General features: G+C 48.5%; 1 protein-coding gene across 1 annotated transcript; it reads left to right on the top strand.

Moving 5' to 3' along the window:
• Positions 1-344: 344 nt before the first annotated feature.
• On the top strand, positions 345-14679 carry OTUB1 (OTU deubiquitinase, ubiquitin aldehyde binding 1). Its single transcript, XM_054978695.1, has 7 exons — positions 345-428; positions 6274-6335; positions 7470-7568; positions 9835-9953; positions 10582-10666; positions 12524-12718; positions 14259-14679. The coding sequence occupies exons 1-7, from the start codon at positions 374-376 to the stop codon at positions 14454-14456; spliced, it is 813 nt and encodes a 270-aa protein (XP_054834670.1). The 5' UTR covers positions 345-373; the 3' UTR covers positions 14457-14679.
• The last annotated feature ends 1128 nt before the right edge of the window (positions 14680-15807 follow it).

Here is a 15807-nt window from a genome sequence, read left to right as displayed (position 1 = left end):
ATACTGTGACCAGCTTACTCTTGCACGTTTGTCAAAACCAGCCTGCCTTGCAGAAGCATACAGCGACCCGTCCGTTAGGAAGCAAGCCGGCCACGACGTCATAACCAGTGACGTCACGGCAAGAGTACCATATGGTGACGTCATGGACAGTGTGATGACGCAAACGCCTTTTTTCCCCTTCAGCAGGGAGGGTCTGAGGCCAGTCGAACCCTCTTTCCCTCATTATTGTGCAGGTGGGAGGGGGCGTTGCTAAGCGAACGGGCGGTTGCTAGGGGGCCGGTTGCTATGGCGGTGTGAGAGAGGAAGGGGCAAGTGCTTCCGGTGCGCTCAGACTTGACCGGGAAGAGCTTCCTCGTGGGGTTGCAACGCGAAGATGGCGGCGGAAGAGCCTCAACAGCAGCCGGAGCCCCTTGGCGGGGACACGGATGGTAACGATGGGGAAAGCTTCGCGGGTCGTCGTTATGGGCCGGGGGGGCTTTGGGTCCTGTCTCTATGGCAACGCCCGCTTCCGGCGAGGACCCCATTGGTCTCCGTAGGAACAGCCCCCCACGTTCCACCGACCCCCGTCCTTGCCCCCCGGCCCCGTCCAGCTCGGCCTCACGGTCTCCTTGGCAACGGCTCCCCCTCCCACTCAGTGCCGCTGCCCTTGGTCTCCATGGAAACGGCACCCTCGCCCTTCGTCCGCCCCGTTAGGACGCAGACGCCGAAGGCCGGGCCCTGCTCGTGTTCCCCTTCCTCCTGGCAGTTTCCATGGAAACGCCCCTTCGTCCACTCAGGAAACCCCTGAAGAAAACGACAGTTACCCCCTTCTTTTTAGGTTTGGTTTTAAATGGCACAAATAGGCCCATCTCCCCAGGAGAGGCTGTCCCTTCAAGCCCATCTCCCTCAGAGAGGGCCCCAGCGGCTGGAGCATTGCCTGAGAAGACCCTGGGTCCAGGTCCCTGCTCAGTGATAATCTTCCCTTCCCTAGGCTGTTTTCTCTCTCAGCCTTACTTACCCACATGGTTGTTGAGAAAATGGAAGATGGCATGCCCACCCTGTTCGCTCAAGATATCTGACAAAGTTGCAAAATTGCCAACAGAAGCTTTTTCTCGGTCATTCTCGTTTGCCTTACGGTGCATCAGAATTCTTTTCAAGAACGATTTACCGGTTTCTTAAGACTGGTCCCTGCTCCAGAGGAGCTTACAAATAACAACTGCACTTATATACCACTCTTCTAGACGGATTAGTGCCCCACTCAGATAGGCGAACTAGTTAGGGTTGTTACTCCCCACAAGAAATTTGGGGCTGAGGAGTGGCTTGCCCAAAGTCACTTACTGAGCACATGGCAGTAATAGGATTTCAACCAGCAAGTGCTGATTCACAGCCCTACCACTTAATCTAAATCTTGACAGTGGGGACAACAGAAGAGTTAAGAGCAGAGAGACGGACAAGGTTAGCAGGGGTACAGATGAGCAAGTGAAGGTACAGCAAACCGAGGATGTCTGTTTGGACTGGCAGCGATTCTTCAGGGATGCAGGTGGAGTTTTTTCCTGCCTCTACTCCATGAGACTCTTAACTGGAGGTGCTGAGGAGTGAAGGTAGGTTTTTTCTACCTGTGGAACATGTGCTGCATCAGTGAACCATGGACTCTTCTCCAGAGTACAAGTGCTCAGGCTTGGTTGCAATTTAGGGTGAGGATTAAACCAAAGGCTTTCTGGGAAGGAGCCTTTTTAAGAAGGGCTGAGAGAGGAGCGAAAGGGAGCATCCTATACATACTCAGGGAGGGAGTCCTAGGCATCAGGGAGAATGGGTGGAGTTGTTTGTGATAAAAGCTTTCAACTTGTTCTGTTCTGGCATCTAGTTCTTAACTTCAACCTGTAAAATGCAACCCACTTTTAAGAAAAAAATGTCCATGTCCCTGCTTTTATGCCTCTAGCTGACTAGATGTCAGGGAGGACAGGGCTCCAGTACCTTTAATGAAAATGGCATTCAGGTAGATGCACCTTGTGAAACAGAGTTGATAAAATTAGTGTTTATTGATCCTTTCTCTAAACCATTCTAGGACACTTGTCTTCTTTTGGTTTGGGACATCTTTCCTCTTTCTTTCATTTTCTTGAAAAAACAAAATGGTGGTGATGCAACTGCTCTGTCCCATCTTAGATCACAGTGCTACTCACTTACCGGTCCCAACCCAGCAAGCAAAAGCCAATAGTTCAAGAGTAGGATGGCAGAGATCCCTTTCAACAAGCTTTAACAGTGTTACAATTTCCTTTTCCCCCTAGCCTCCTTCCATATGCTTTCAGCAGTCTTAGCACATGCCACAATTTAGAAGGTGACTCTTTCCTCCAGTTCTTGTTCTCAGTTCAGAAAACATGCTGAAGCCATGCTTCAGACATATTGCAGGAAAACTGTGGCGTGGAACTACTTGTCTGCTTTCGCTTTCCCTCCACTTGGCTTCGTAAACCCTTGTCTCCATGATATAATGATTCTGGAGGTGGAGTGATGATCATAACTATGATTTGTCTGTCCAGACATTGCCCCAAACTGCAGTTCAAGCTTTGGAACATTAAGTGGGCAAACTGGTTTGGATCTGTCTGCTTTTGTTTCCTATCTGCTTAGTTCTGTGCAAGCAGCCTGCAAGGGTGAAGCAATAGCTGTAAAACTGGTTTAATTTGGGCACAAACTGTGGTTTGTAATGTCACTTCAGATCAGAGGTCCTGGTACATGCTCTGCCGATTGCAGAGTATGATTTGTTAATTCAGGTTTACACCGAACCAGAGGTAAGCTTTTTAAACCATGTCTTGGTGTGATGTCTGAACTGACCTGCGCTAGGGAAAGCCTCACCTGTTTAATTTGGCAGTGCCAATCTGAGGACCTTGTGAGATCTCCCCAAAAGATGCCCTGCTGGTGACACTAGTTATCATCCGCCTTGCATTTTACTACAGAATTTTGCTTTCCCAGACTCCAAGGATGAAACCCACACAGCTCCCTTTCCTTGCAAGGCCTCCAAACTCAGTTGTCACCTTCCTTCAAGAAGAAATAGGTAAAGGTTCCACTTAAAAGCGTGCCATTATGGTTCAGGTGTCCAGAGCTCTTGAAGACCCAGGTTCAGATCACCGCTCTGCAGTTAAACTCTCACTGAGAGATCTTGATAGACCCTACATAGACAAACAGTCCCCAGTAGAAGTAGGTTTTGGGGTGGGGTGGGGGTTGCAAACTTTATTTCTCTCGGGGAAAATTTTCTCTCTTGCACATGGTGCCTAGAGGGTCAGACATCCACCATGTGTAGTATATATCAAGCATACATGACCTTTGTGCGTTGAATTTGCTCTAAACTGGACACCGATATTGTTTCTTGACAAGTTCTGTTTTGTGTATGTTATTACAATGTGGTGGAGAACCTTCATGTGGTGAGAGATACTCTGGCATGTAATGGCTTTAACAGAGTTTCGTTGGTGCAAGGTCGGTCTGCCTGAATTTATTCCTGCCTGTCCTCCAAGGAGCTCAGGGCAACATACTTGGTTCTCCCTTCCTCATTTTATCCTTGCAACAACCTAGTGGGAGATGGCCAGGGTCACCCGTTGAGCCACCCAGTGGCAGAATGGGGATATTATCTATGCTTTGATCAAATCCAGATTAAATTACTTCAGCAGGCTCTAAAACAGTTTGGAAAATTCATTTGCTTCAAAATATGCAGCCGCAATACTGTCTGGTACATTTCATAGGGAGGTATCTCTCACTGGTAACGGGAGAGTTTCACTGGCTGCTTATTGGTGTCCTGGCACAATTCAGAGTGCTGATTCTTATCCTTAAAGCCCTAAACAGCCTGGAGCCAGGCCTGCATGTTACCATATGAAGCTGCTCAACAGTTAAGAGATCCTCTGCATATCCTTATCTTCAGAAGTGAGGCAGGAGGCTGTCCGAGATGGGGGTTCTCTGTAGTGACTCCTCAATTTCACAGTGTCCTCCCCGTAGCCCCTTATCTGCTAATTTTTATATTCACAGACATTTCGTGATTGGCTGCTGGTGGTTTAGGCATATTTGTCTGTTTGGATTTGCTTTTCCTTGTTTGTATTTTTCTCCACCCTGCTTCCCTTCATTAATTTTGCTGCTCTGGTTTCATTGTTATGGCCCTTACTCCCTTTGCTTACTGTTTTGTTGTTATCTTGACTGCTCTGGATTTGCTGTGTATAATTGTTTTACTCTGTAGTCCATATTCATGGTTTTAAACAGGTTTTCTTGCTGGTTTTTTTCACTTCTTCATTGATGCTGGTTTAAACTTTAGTAAACTAGCTGGGATAGCATTTTAGTTCAGCATGCTGGGTAATAATAATTAATATATTAATAATATATCAGTAGTTGGTAGAACACGATGTAGACAGATGCCTAATGAAGACTCATATGGGTTAGGTAGGACCTGTTCTGACCCAAATTGTTGCCTCACTGGATCTTGAGCCTGTTTCATTCTCCTCTGCCTGAAGCAATCCAGTGACTTTTTACAAGACTCAAGAACACAGACCCTTGGCTGCATATGGATCTCACTTGGGTGGCTGGCCGGCTGCCTGTAGCTGCTGTCAGCCAACTGAGGGTCGTATTTAAGTCGGTGCTTTAACAGTCATTGACTGCGATGGAGGCTGCAGGCCGAGACATTTCCCTTCAGTAATAAGCTTGATCCTTCAGCTACTTTTACATTGGTGTTTGATGGCTCCCCCATTAGTGCTCCTTTTTTAATAAAGGAACTTTTTGTGTTGGTTTCTGCCTTAGTTTTCTGTCCTGTGCCTTAGAGGTCTTGGGACTGTTACCAGCGTCCAGTTGCTCTATTCCTGGGCTAGCAAGTGACATGATTTCTGTAGCAGGCAAACAACACTTTCCCTGCCCTGTGAGACACAGCTAAGGATCTTAATAGAATCCTCAGCACCTCCACCAAGCCAGGCTGTTCAGCTTTGCAGTGTAGATGTGCCCAGTGAGGGCCTTGCTGTGTTTTCCCATTATGCCTTGCTACTCCTAAGTAGAAATTGGGAGTCTTCCTTGCTCTAGCTAGTGGGGAAAGAAGGTGGAAGAGGAACCAAATTCCTTCTGTTGAGACTCTGAAGTTCCTAGTCTTCCATGAGTACTTTGGAGCCTCTTTGCTGGCATTCTTTCTCCTTGGAATTATAGTATCAGTACCCTTATCACATACAAGGGTTTTGCTTTCTTTTGGCTCCGTGAATGTTGTGTGTTACCCCCGTCCTTTAGAGAACTGTTTGGTGTGTCTGTGGTGGTGAATCTAGGCCGAGGTTCCCTTTTGGAGGGGAGGGCTCCAGTTTTGCTGCTCGGAAGTGAGGGGAAGTGCAGCCTGCGAGTCCAGCTGTGGGAGCTGCAACTATTTGCTCCTGCCTCACTGCAGTACCAGCAGGCCGGAGTCCGGACATCTCCCTGTCAGTGATGTATGACATGGAACGGCCCCAGGCTGGTTTCTCGGTTTTCTGCAGTGTTGGCAGCGGCTGTGAGCAGATGATGCTAGAGGAAGCATTTGGGAGCCAGTGCCTGACGGTGTTGCAAAGCAGAAAAATTTCATGCAGGCTATTCTCTCTGTGTGGTGATGGGGGGGTGTATAGCAGGTGAGCAAAGGAGGGCTGGAAATAAGCCTGTGCGGACTAGTGATTAGGGTAGGGAGGCTTAGGTTTGAATCCCTTCTGTGCTGTGAGTTTATTGGGTGACCTTGGGCCGGACTTCAACCTAAGATCCTTCAGTGGGTAGGTTCAACAGAGGAAGAGAACTCATGGAGGGGTGATACACATGTGCCATCCTGCTACTACAGACTAACATCAACATTTCAGATTTCTAGTCAGTTTTTTTCATGTGTGTGTTATAAGCTGTATTTTTTAGGGTAAAAGTGGTATGCAAAATGTTTTAAATGAACACCCACCCCCGGCATCATCGTTGCACATCCATGGCATCTAATTTTGTCCTGCTAACAAGGCAGAAGTGGGCCACTTGTCCAGCGCTGGGGGCTTTAGTGTTGTAAACTTTGTCTGCAAGCCAAAGGTTAAGTTGTGTGTCAATAACACAATCAGCTTAGTGGGATGGATCCTGTACTCTTTGGGGGGAAAAAGATAAAAGGGAGACATTTTAAGTCAGCAGGCTACCCTGGTGCACTAGGAATGTACGTTTCATTTTGTTTTAGCTGTGCTTTAGAACAGCAAGTTTACAGTTAACTTCCACCCTAAGGAGGCCATTGCGACTCTGCCTAGATGAAGATGTCGTGAGGGGCTCTCGACTCATCTGGATTATTCTCCTTTTCTTTCCCAGGGGTGAATTGCTTGGCCTACGATGAAGCCATAATGGCCCAGCAGGATCGAATTCAGCAGGAGGTGAGTGCTTGGGAGCAGAAAGATTGGTCTGCGGCCTGCCTTGGTTTTTTCATGTTGTGTTTCAGGTTTTGGACGAGGAGCCAGGGACCCAGACTTTTCACAGCTTGTGCCAAGGTGACTTGTTCTAAAGTTTAAAAAAAAAAGAAGCCAGGGGCTCCTGGAAGGCGAGCAGATTTATTGTAATCCATACTCTGTGAGGGGCTCAAGCTCTCTTCATCAGATACATGGAGCATGTATGTATGTTTGTGTGTGTGTGTGTGTGTATAGATTCTAGAGAGAGCGCGCTTGTGTGATCAGAAAAGCCTGGAATGCCAAGGGCTCAGCTAGTGACATTTTTATGCCTTTCGGCACTTGAATTTCATGACCTTTTAGTACTGCTGTTAATAGTGTTTGTTTTCTGCATCCCACTGTGTGCATATTTGTATCTGCCAGCTGCGGATAACACTTCATGTATCTGACGAAGTAGATTCTTATCCCCATAAGTTTCTTCTGCAATAAATCTGCTAGACTTCAAGGTGCCGTGAGATTCCTTTTGGGTTTTTTTTTTGTTGCTTTGACTGGTCACCTCTTCTGGACGCACTGGCTGTTTCTTGCAGTACCTTCTGGACTGCAATTGTAACTCTCTGTATAAACAGAATGGCCCTGTGTGAATGAGGGTGGGCTGGTGCAATAGGCATCATCAGGAAAGACCCTTGTTCAACGCCTCCCTCTGTTGAATTGGACCAGATCAGGCCTCCTATTGCCTCCTTTGACTGGCAGTGGCTCTCCAGGGTCTCTGGCAGCTCAAGCCCTTTCCCCCATGCTTCTCTTTTGACATCATATATCATCTGCCTGCCCTACCCCGTAACATCTCAAGTGATGGCGTGCATGGTGAACTCATGAGAGCCGTCTTGGGTAACCTGGTTTTAACTTGATAACGTGACTGTTTTTAATTCTGTGTATCGTATTTTAAATTGTCTTATTGTTATTATAGTGTTGTAACCAGCCCTGAGCCTGCTTGTGGGGAGGGCAGGTAAAAATCAAATACATTTAACTGGAGATGGCAGGGACTGAACCCGGGACCTTCTGTGTGCAAAGCAGGGGATTTTCCCTGCTTTTTCTCTGAATCTCGCCTTTTTGTACCTTCCTTGGCAGATCGCAGTCCAGAACCCGCTTGTCTCGGAGAGGATGGAGTTGTCAGTCCTGTACAAAGAATACGCTGATGATGACCATGTCTATCAGCAGAAGATCAAGGCAAGCATAACAGCAGGCAGCTCGTACCCAGCTGTGTGTTCTTGCCATGGGGTGGGAGGCTGCTTGGGAAATGCTCCTGACAGATGGATCCAAACCTGCCCAGGGCTACTCTGTGGCAGGACCAACCGCTTAATTCAGGTTGCACCGTCACTGTGTTGCAAGATTTTCACCCCCTTGAAATGTGAGTGGTGTTTGGGAGACCTTTGAAAAGAAACAGCCTTTGAAAGTAAATTAAGGGGGGAGGAATATCAGGAAAGTGCTGCTGGGTCAGAGCAAAGGTCAGTCTGCAGCAGTGGCCTGTTTCCAAACACGGCCAGACGGAAGGCTCAGGGAAGCGCGCAAACGGCGCGTAAAGTTGGCATCCTTCCCTGCTTGCTAATCCCCATCATCTCTTTCTTAGAGGCCAAATGACCCTGAACATGGTGGTTCCCTTTAGCTATCATGGCTGGACTTGCCCTACATGGATTAGTATTATCCCCTTGTAAAGCCAGTGGCAGTATCCTGCCTTGTGTCATGTAATTCCTAAAGATATTTTCAGGTGGGTAACCGTGTTGGTCTGTGGTAGAAAAGCAACATTCGTGTCCAGCAGCATCTTAAAGACCAACTAGATTTCCTAGGTATGAGTTCTCAAGAGTCGGAGCACCTTTTATCAAGATAAAAGGGTGTGTTGTCGTATCTGGTTAAGGGAGCTTTGACTCTCAAAAGCTCATACCCTGGAAATCTAGTTGGTCTTTAAGATGCTGCTGGACCTGAATATTGTAATTTCTAAAGTCACTGGTGCCTTTATTTTGCCTGTGCTGAATTTTCTTTGAGACTGTGACTTCTACTGTGATGGAAGAGGGAGAAAAAGCTCCTTCTGTCTGTATCATACGTGATTTAATGGACTTCGGTCATGTCCCACCGCTTAATTGTTTCTCCCATTCCACCCATGACTGAAAAGCTCTAAACACTTCCCATCTTTGCTCATAAGGAAGATGTTCCAACTTTTCAACCATTTGTGTAGCCCTTTTCTGCCCACTTTCCAGTTCTGCAAACTAATTTTGGGAGCTGTGAACTGTTCTCAGGCAGTTCAAAATAGCGACATGTCCTCCTGTCCCTTCACGTTGGTGGTGAAAGGATTTGGGGTCTGAATAATAATAATAATAATAATAATAATAATAATAATAATAATAATAATAATAATAATTGATTTATATACTGCCCTTCAGGACAACTTAATGCCCACTCAGAGCGGTTTACAAAGTATGTCATTATTGGTTGTTGTGGGTTTTCCGGGCTGTATTGCCGTGGTCTTGGCATTGTAGTTCCTGATGTTTCGCCAGCAGCTGTGGCTGGCATCTTCAGAGATGCCAGCCACAGGAGGGATGGGGTTGAGCTGAGTCATCCTGTAAGAGTTTCCCAGGGTGTGGAATGCTAATGGCGGGAGGCTTCACTGTATCCTGAGGAGGTTCTTTTGCATATGGATTGGTACTTGATGTGCTAATCTTCTCTGCTCAACCCCACCCCTCCTGAGTAGATACAAAGGACCTACATCTTTTCCACACTGTGACACTGAGAGATCTCTGTCTTTTGGTGCTACACCTCTGAAGATGCCAGCCACAGCTGCTGGCGAAACGTCAGGAACTACAATGCCAAGACCACGGCAATACAGCCCGGAAAACCCACAACAACCATCGTTCTCCGGCCATGAAAGCCTTCGACAATATGTCATTATTATCCCCACAACAGTAATCACCCTGTGAGGTGGGTGGGGCTGAGAGAGCTCCGGAGAGCTGTGACTGGCCCAAGGTCACCCAGCTGGCTTCAAGTGGAGGAGTGGGCTCTCCTCCACTTGAAGCCAGCTCTCCAGATTAGAGTCCCGCACTCTTAACCACTACACCAAACTGGCTCTGAAGGACCATGGATCAAGTTGGAGGTGCAAAGGAAGAACTGGCTGCTTTCCTCAAAATTAACAAGTGCATCAATTGAGAAGTGGGTTGTTGTATCCTCATCTTCAGGGGTGAGGGGTTTGCAAGCAGAGACAGGGTCTTTTCTGTGGTAGCACTTTGGTAATAGTTAACTGATTTTGCTTTCTGTTTTTCTTGTATTACATTTTTGAAAGCTGCTGTGAAATAAATGAATAATGTATTGTCTAAGCTTACCTTATTGCCGTAAGCAGGTTGGTGCCATATATGGCTGTAGCAGTCTTGTGTTGCCATCTGTAAGCGGCTGAGTCATCCATACGCCGTCTCTGTCATCTCCCTGTTTTCCCCTTTCTCTCATGCAGGATCTGCTGAAAAAGTATTCGTTCATCCGGAAGACGAGGCCGGATGGCAACTGCTTCTATCGGGCGTTTGGCTTTTCCCACCTCGAGGCTTTGATGGAGGACAGCAAGGAACTGCAGCGGTAGGAGTTGAGCTGGGGAAGGAAGGGGAGTTTGGGGGCGGAAGAGTGGCTTAGCTCCAGTTGCCAGGTTGGGTTTCAGAATGTGATGTTGTGGGTCAGGCCCTGGCGGGCTCTGTAGTGTTTTTGTAACATGCCCAGCTGGATATAAATAAAACCAGGCCAGAAGTGATGTAGCATCGCATGTGGTGGTCCTCCAAAGTCCTAGCCATGGGGTAGGGAAGGTGTCTGTAAAAAGAACATCTTCTGCTACCTTCCTCATCTTTAGCAGTCTCTCAGATCTGGGGTGGGGGGTTCTGCTCTCCTGGGTGAAAGAACCCGGGCCTGTTTCTTCCTTCACTTTGCTCCTTCCGGCTCTGGTAACCTTCGCTCTCTGTGGGATAGTGATGGGATATCAGGGCCCCGGCAGGATTGTCTCACTTCCTGGCTTTCGTTACATTGGTCACGTGACTCAGGCTGGGCGTGCTGCAGAGCCGCCCCTGGAGACCTTCCCCCGGGCCCACACGAGGCAGCCACATTCTGTGCCAAGGCTGAAATACACGTGGCAGCTTTGAACCCAGAGCCAAGAGCCAGGCCCTTGGTGACTTCCAGCAGCATGATTAGTTTCTGTTGTTCCTTTCGTTGCGCACAGCTTCAAAGAAGTAGCCGCCAAAAGCAAAGATGTGTTGGTTTCACAAGGCTTCACAGAATTCACCATTGAGGACTTCCATAACACAGTAAGGCCTGCTTCTCTCCCCCACCCCCCAGCACATGTGGGATAAGGAGGAGCAGAAGTGTTGATGGGATGGGGACCCTCAAAGGCACCCTGAGGTCTGACCAAGGCAGGAAAAAAAGGCGAGAAACTTCTGAAACTTCGTTCTTGCTTGTTGAAAGCAATGTAGTTTCAAAGCGAGTGTGGGGGTCTTCCCTTTGCTATCTCTACTTGTGCCTGTATTGGGTCTCTGTTGCCCTCTTTGAGTCCTTTTTCGAATGTATGATAACCTTGGCATAGAAGACTAAGAAAGTTCTAATGGTTCCCAATCTCTTAATCATGGGTAAGAGATACAGAGTCCCCTTAATGGCTCCTCTCACCAGTCTGTGTTCCTGTTCATTACTCCCTTTCTTTCCTAGCGCTAACATCTACAGAGAGTTGGAAACTAACTATGGTTCGTTTTCCAGTCCTGGTTTCAACCATGGTCAGAAGCAGTTTTCAAACTATAGTTTAAAGTCGGCTGTTGATAGCAATAAACTTGGTGCAGATGTAACATGAATTGCAATGCTGAGGAGGAACATACAAGCCTATCGGGCACTCCTGATTGCTTAACTGTGGTTAAGAGACTGGGAAATGTTGCCTGTGCGCCAAACAGAATTGCCCTTTATATGTAGTGAGTGAAAAGAATACAAACGTCGTAAGGATCTGAGATACTCAGTACATGTTGGTGGTGGTGGGGAGGGGGGGGGCAGGGGAGAGCCTGAGGACACCTGCTTCTGTCGCCAGCCATGAAACAGGATGAAAACAAACATGATGCCAGAAACATACTAGAAAACAGACATAACACTAGAAATAGAAAATTGCCCAGTAACGTTGATGGGGCATTCTCAGTGGACAAACAAAATAAGTTATTTAGACAATACATAATTATCCTGTGGAAATCGCCACCGCCTAATGTGGGTTCTGGCCAGTGGCTTCAGTGGCTTCATAAGGGGGTTAGGCAAATTCATGGGCGGGTGGGTTCAGCCGTGAAAGCTCAATGTAGCCTCCATGACCAGAGACGGGTCTACCTCTGAAAACAGGCGGGCTGCGTTGCCTTCGCGTCCTCCTTGCGGATTTCCCGGAAGCCCTTGGCGTGCCGTGTTTATTGCTGAACTAGGTGGAGCCATTGTCACCTTCAGGGTGACGGTTTTTCTCCTCTTACTAGTCTCAGTAGTTAAAGGGAACCTCCATGTCAAGAGGTAGTACAAAGCAGACTGGCTCTTTTTGTGGGCTTCTTGGAAGCATCTGGCTAGTCTTGGTGTGGGCTAGTCTTGAGAATGGGGTGGTGGACTTGAGAGCCCCCGCATCTGGTCTGGTCGGGTTCTGTTTCAGTCCCAGGCTGCTAAGACACGAGAGCCTGACAGAAAGCAGCCAGCCCCCCCCCCCCCCGAACACCTCTGGAGAAGGGAGATCTTGCTTATGACCCAGCTGGCTTCTGCTGCTTCTTCCAACACTCAACCCCAATCTGCCTTTCTATTTTTCCTGTGGCAGAAGCCAGCAGTCTGCTCTTCTTTCTCTTTTCTGATACCCTAGTGTAGCTTTGAAAAAATACAGCCCAGACTCTTTGAGAAAAGGGGGAAAAAGCAGTATGAGGGAGCAGTTCAGGGGTGTCTGTCTATCTGTAGAAGAGAGAGGGGGACCCACCTATGACACATTCAGTCTCCCACGCCTTTCTCCACCCATGCTTCAGAAATAAGCCCAAGGAAGAGTCCAGCAGCACCTTGGAGCTGCTTCATGGCATTGGTGATTCTCCCTCTTTCCCCCACAGTCCCCCTGAATGCCACCTGTGTAGCCGTAGAGGTGCCCTTGCTCGGCCTCAGCCCTGTTTCTTTCCTTGCAGTTCATGGACCTGATAGAGCAGGTGGAGAAGCAGACCACAGTCTCGGAGCTGCTGGCCTCCTTCAATGACCAGAGCACCTCGGATTACTTGGTGGTGTACCTGCGACTGCTCACCTCTGGCTATCTGCAGCGCGAGAACAAGTTTTTCGAGCACTTCATCGAGGGAGGACGCAGCATAAAGGAGTTCTGCCAGCAGGTCAGGACCGTTAGTGGAGACAGCAAGGAGAGAAATCTGTAGCGAGGACCAGATAGTTTTGCCAGAAAGGAAGAGGCTTCTGGCCCTCTCTCCTTTTATTGTTCCTGAGAGGGCCATGATGCTGTGGAAAAGCAGAGCCTTCTGGAAGTCTACCTGACTGCATTTTCCATATGAAATACTTATCATTTTCAGTTTTTTTTGGTTTGGAGGTTTCTAGTCCTCATGATGTAGCAGGGAGCAAGAAAAACACATGGCTGCTGTATGCTGAAAAAAGAAGAGCCTTAGGCAGGACTCAGGGCCAAAGAGGCAATCTGTCTGCATTCTCTCTCTGCTCCTGTGACCTTTGCTCCCTGGATGCCCCCTAAGGTGCTTCCTGGTTACCTGCCACTCTCGAGAGAGAGAACTGTTCGTGAATCCCAGTGACAAGGCTTTGAACCTTCCGAGGCAAAACTGTTGGAATCCCAGGGAAAGAGGTTGGCCTCCTGCTGAACCAGGGGGGCCTGGGACAGGATTGACCTCCCCATTTTAGATATTTATTTGTGCTATTGCAGCTCTCCTCCCTTTTTTAGAATTCTGGGCTGCATCACGTTGAGTATAAATGGTGCCTCTAAACAGAACAGTGACTTCAGTGATTAAAAAACCCTCTAATGATTTAATAGAGATTCTCAGCACAGGTTTGGGCGGGGGGTTAGCATACTTGGCACAGAGTGTCTCCAGGAGTGCTTGTCAAGAGGAGGGACCTCATGTGCTCTGCTGTCTGTCTGGCACAGATTTGGAGAAAGGCATTCCCAGTGGGCTTTGCAGATACTGTGTGTTTGTAGGATCGCTGTGCCAAACACAGGACCTGCTATCTGACATCACACCGGGCATACAGGCGAGCTCCGTCCATGGTTTTAGCTTGATCCGGCTCCTCACTGCAGGATAGCTTGTGGGTGGCGTGACCAATCACAGACAGTGTGTTGGAAATCAAAAACGGGGGCCAGATTGAACAGGGCTGCTTCTGCTTTCTCACAAGTATTAAAATCTGTTCAGTGGCTTCTAGTCTATTTCTGGGCAGAACTCCCAGGGCTGATTTCGACCTACAAAGCCTAATGCATTTTGGGACTAGCTAAAAGCCTGCCTGCTTCCACGTGAACCTGCCTGATCCTTAAGGCCATCTTCAGAGGCCCTTCTCCAAAGGACCCTCCTCCCTTCGGAAATAAGACTGGAGGAGTATGGGGGAGGGGTCCTTTTTGTGGTGGTGCCTTAGCTAGAGATGCCTGCCCGGCATCTCCTTGACGACCTTTTAGGTGCCTGGTCAAAACTTCCGTTTTCCCGAGCTTGCTGTCAATTTACCTCTCCTGTTACCTGTTGTCTCCAGGCTTTTGTTGCTTTATTGTGATTTTAAAAAGTTGTCGTCTGCCGTGCTTCTTAACTGAAAAGCTGATTTAGAACTTTTCCTCGGGAAGGCCTGGTTTTAAGGGTGGTGTGTGAGAGTCTTCAGGGCCCTGGGAGGGCAGTGCTGACTGTGCCTCCCGTTTGGTTTTCTCCCCCTGCCCAGGAGGTGGAGCCCATGTGCAAGGAGAGCGACCACATCCACATCATCGCGCTGGCTCAGGCCCTCAACGTCTCCATCCTGGTGGAATACATGGACCGGGGCGAGGGCGGCACCACCAATCCCCACATCTTCCCCGAGGGCTCGGAACCTAAAGTGTATCTACTGTACAGACCGGGACACTACGACATTCTGTATAAATAGAGGCGGTATATCGGGGGTGCTCCTGGCCAGTGAGCCAAGCCCCCCTTTCCTCTGTCTTGCCCACGTCTCCCTGCCCACCCGCTAGGCAGCATCGTCTGTGGTTGTAAATGGTGATCGCTCTTGCTGCCATCTCGCTCACTTGGTTTATTATTATATATTTTTTTCTCCTTATGTTGTTACACTTACACTCTTCTGTGTTTTATTAAAGGGGATGCCGGTGAAACGCTTGCCTGTGGCCTCTGTTCGATGTTTTAAGGGGTGGGCTGCCACTGTCTCGCCTTTCTTCTCATCCCCCAGTCTTGCCCCCAGGAATGTTTGTCTAGCTAGGCACAAACCCCCCATCACTAAAAAGTGAGCAAGCAGTGGCAGGTCTTCAGAGACTCCTGGTAAGCAGGGCTGGGCACACCCATTTGGAATCTGGCAGCTGGTACATCACGGCACGTAAGGGTTAAGTTTCTAGCCCCTAACACCGCAAACACAAGTCTTTTGGAAATATAAAGCCAGAGCCTGGTGAAATCCTGGAAATGGAAGTAGGTCTGGATGGGCCCTTCCTGCTATCCAGTTGTCAGCTCTTGGCACTTTGCAAAGGTTAGTCTTCCTCTTACTTGGCTGCGCTTCGATGCCCCCCCCCATCATATTATTTTTTTTGGATGACAAATTGATCAGCATCTGTTTTGCAGAATTGGATGTACTCGAGATTTTTTTAGCGCATAATTTTGATTCCCTTGGCACAGAGAATGGCTGCCTTGTAAACGAAGCCCGAGCGATGCAGGCAGGCCTGGGGAGGGGGTATGTGGGGCAGAATTGGTTCCTGCGTGACCCCGAACTGTCGATCTGCTGCTGCTAAGGGCTGGAGGGCCACCCAAGCCAGCCACTGCAGCTGACTCAGTGTTTCACGAAGCAGGTTTCTCCAAACAGGACGCTGCTCATTGGAAGTGGGGCCAAGGAAGTAGCTGGCTCTTCCTGCCCTGCATTCACTTGGCTGGAGGCGATTCTCCTTGGCTGCCTTGCAGGGTTGCTCTGCGACGGGATCTGGCTGTGCAGGTGTGACATGGTCTGTGCGTGCCTCTCGGTGTGACAGGGTGCAAGCGGGTCTCCCTCCTCCACATGCACGCAGGTCTAAGTACACCAAAGGAAGAATTTATTTGTCCTACAGATAATTCACTGTCACACGATGTGGTCTTAGCCACTAGTTTAGATTTTTTTTAATTGGGGTGGGGGAGACTACAGGAATTCATGGAGGCTTTATATGTTAATCATGGGGCCTAACTGGAACTTTTTGTGTTGAGAAGCCGGCTACCTCTGAATGCTGGCTACAAGGGGGCAGGGAGTGGGCAGCTGTTGCTTTCCT

This window comes from Eublepharis macularius, chromosome 1 (genome assembly GCF_028583425.1).
Source record: "Eublepharis macularius isolate TG4126 chromosome 1, MPM_Emac_v1.0, whole genome shotgun sequence".
Classification (NCBI taxonomy): Eukaryota; Metazoa; Chordata; class Lepidosauria; order Squamata; family Eublepharidae; genus Eublepharis; species Eublepharis macularius.
Note: the sequence above shows the minus strand (reverse complement) of the source record. Positions and strands in the feature narration are given on the sequence as shown.

What these genes read in the sequence shown, in the direction of transcription:
- OTUB1 (XM_054978695.1), top strand. Translation starts at nt 374, where the DNA reads ATGGCGGCGGAAGAGCCTCAACAGCAGCCGGAGCCCCTTGGCGGGGAC. An exon ending in AGGATCGAATTCAGCAGGAG is followed by an intron (nt 6,336 to 7,469) that starts GTGAGTGCTTGG and finishes CTTCCTTGGCAG; the next exon opens with ATCGCAGTCCAGAACCCGCT. An exon ending in TAAAGGAGTTCTGCCAGCAG is followed by an intron (nt 12,719 to 14,258) that starts GTCAGGACCGTT and finishes CCCCCTGCCCAG; the next exon opens with GAGGTGGAGCCCATGTGCAA.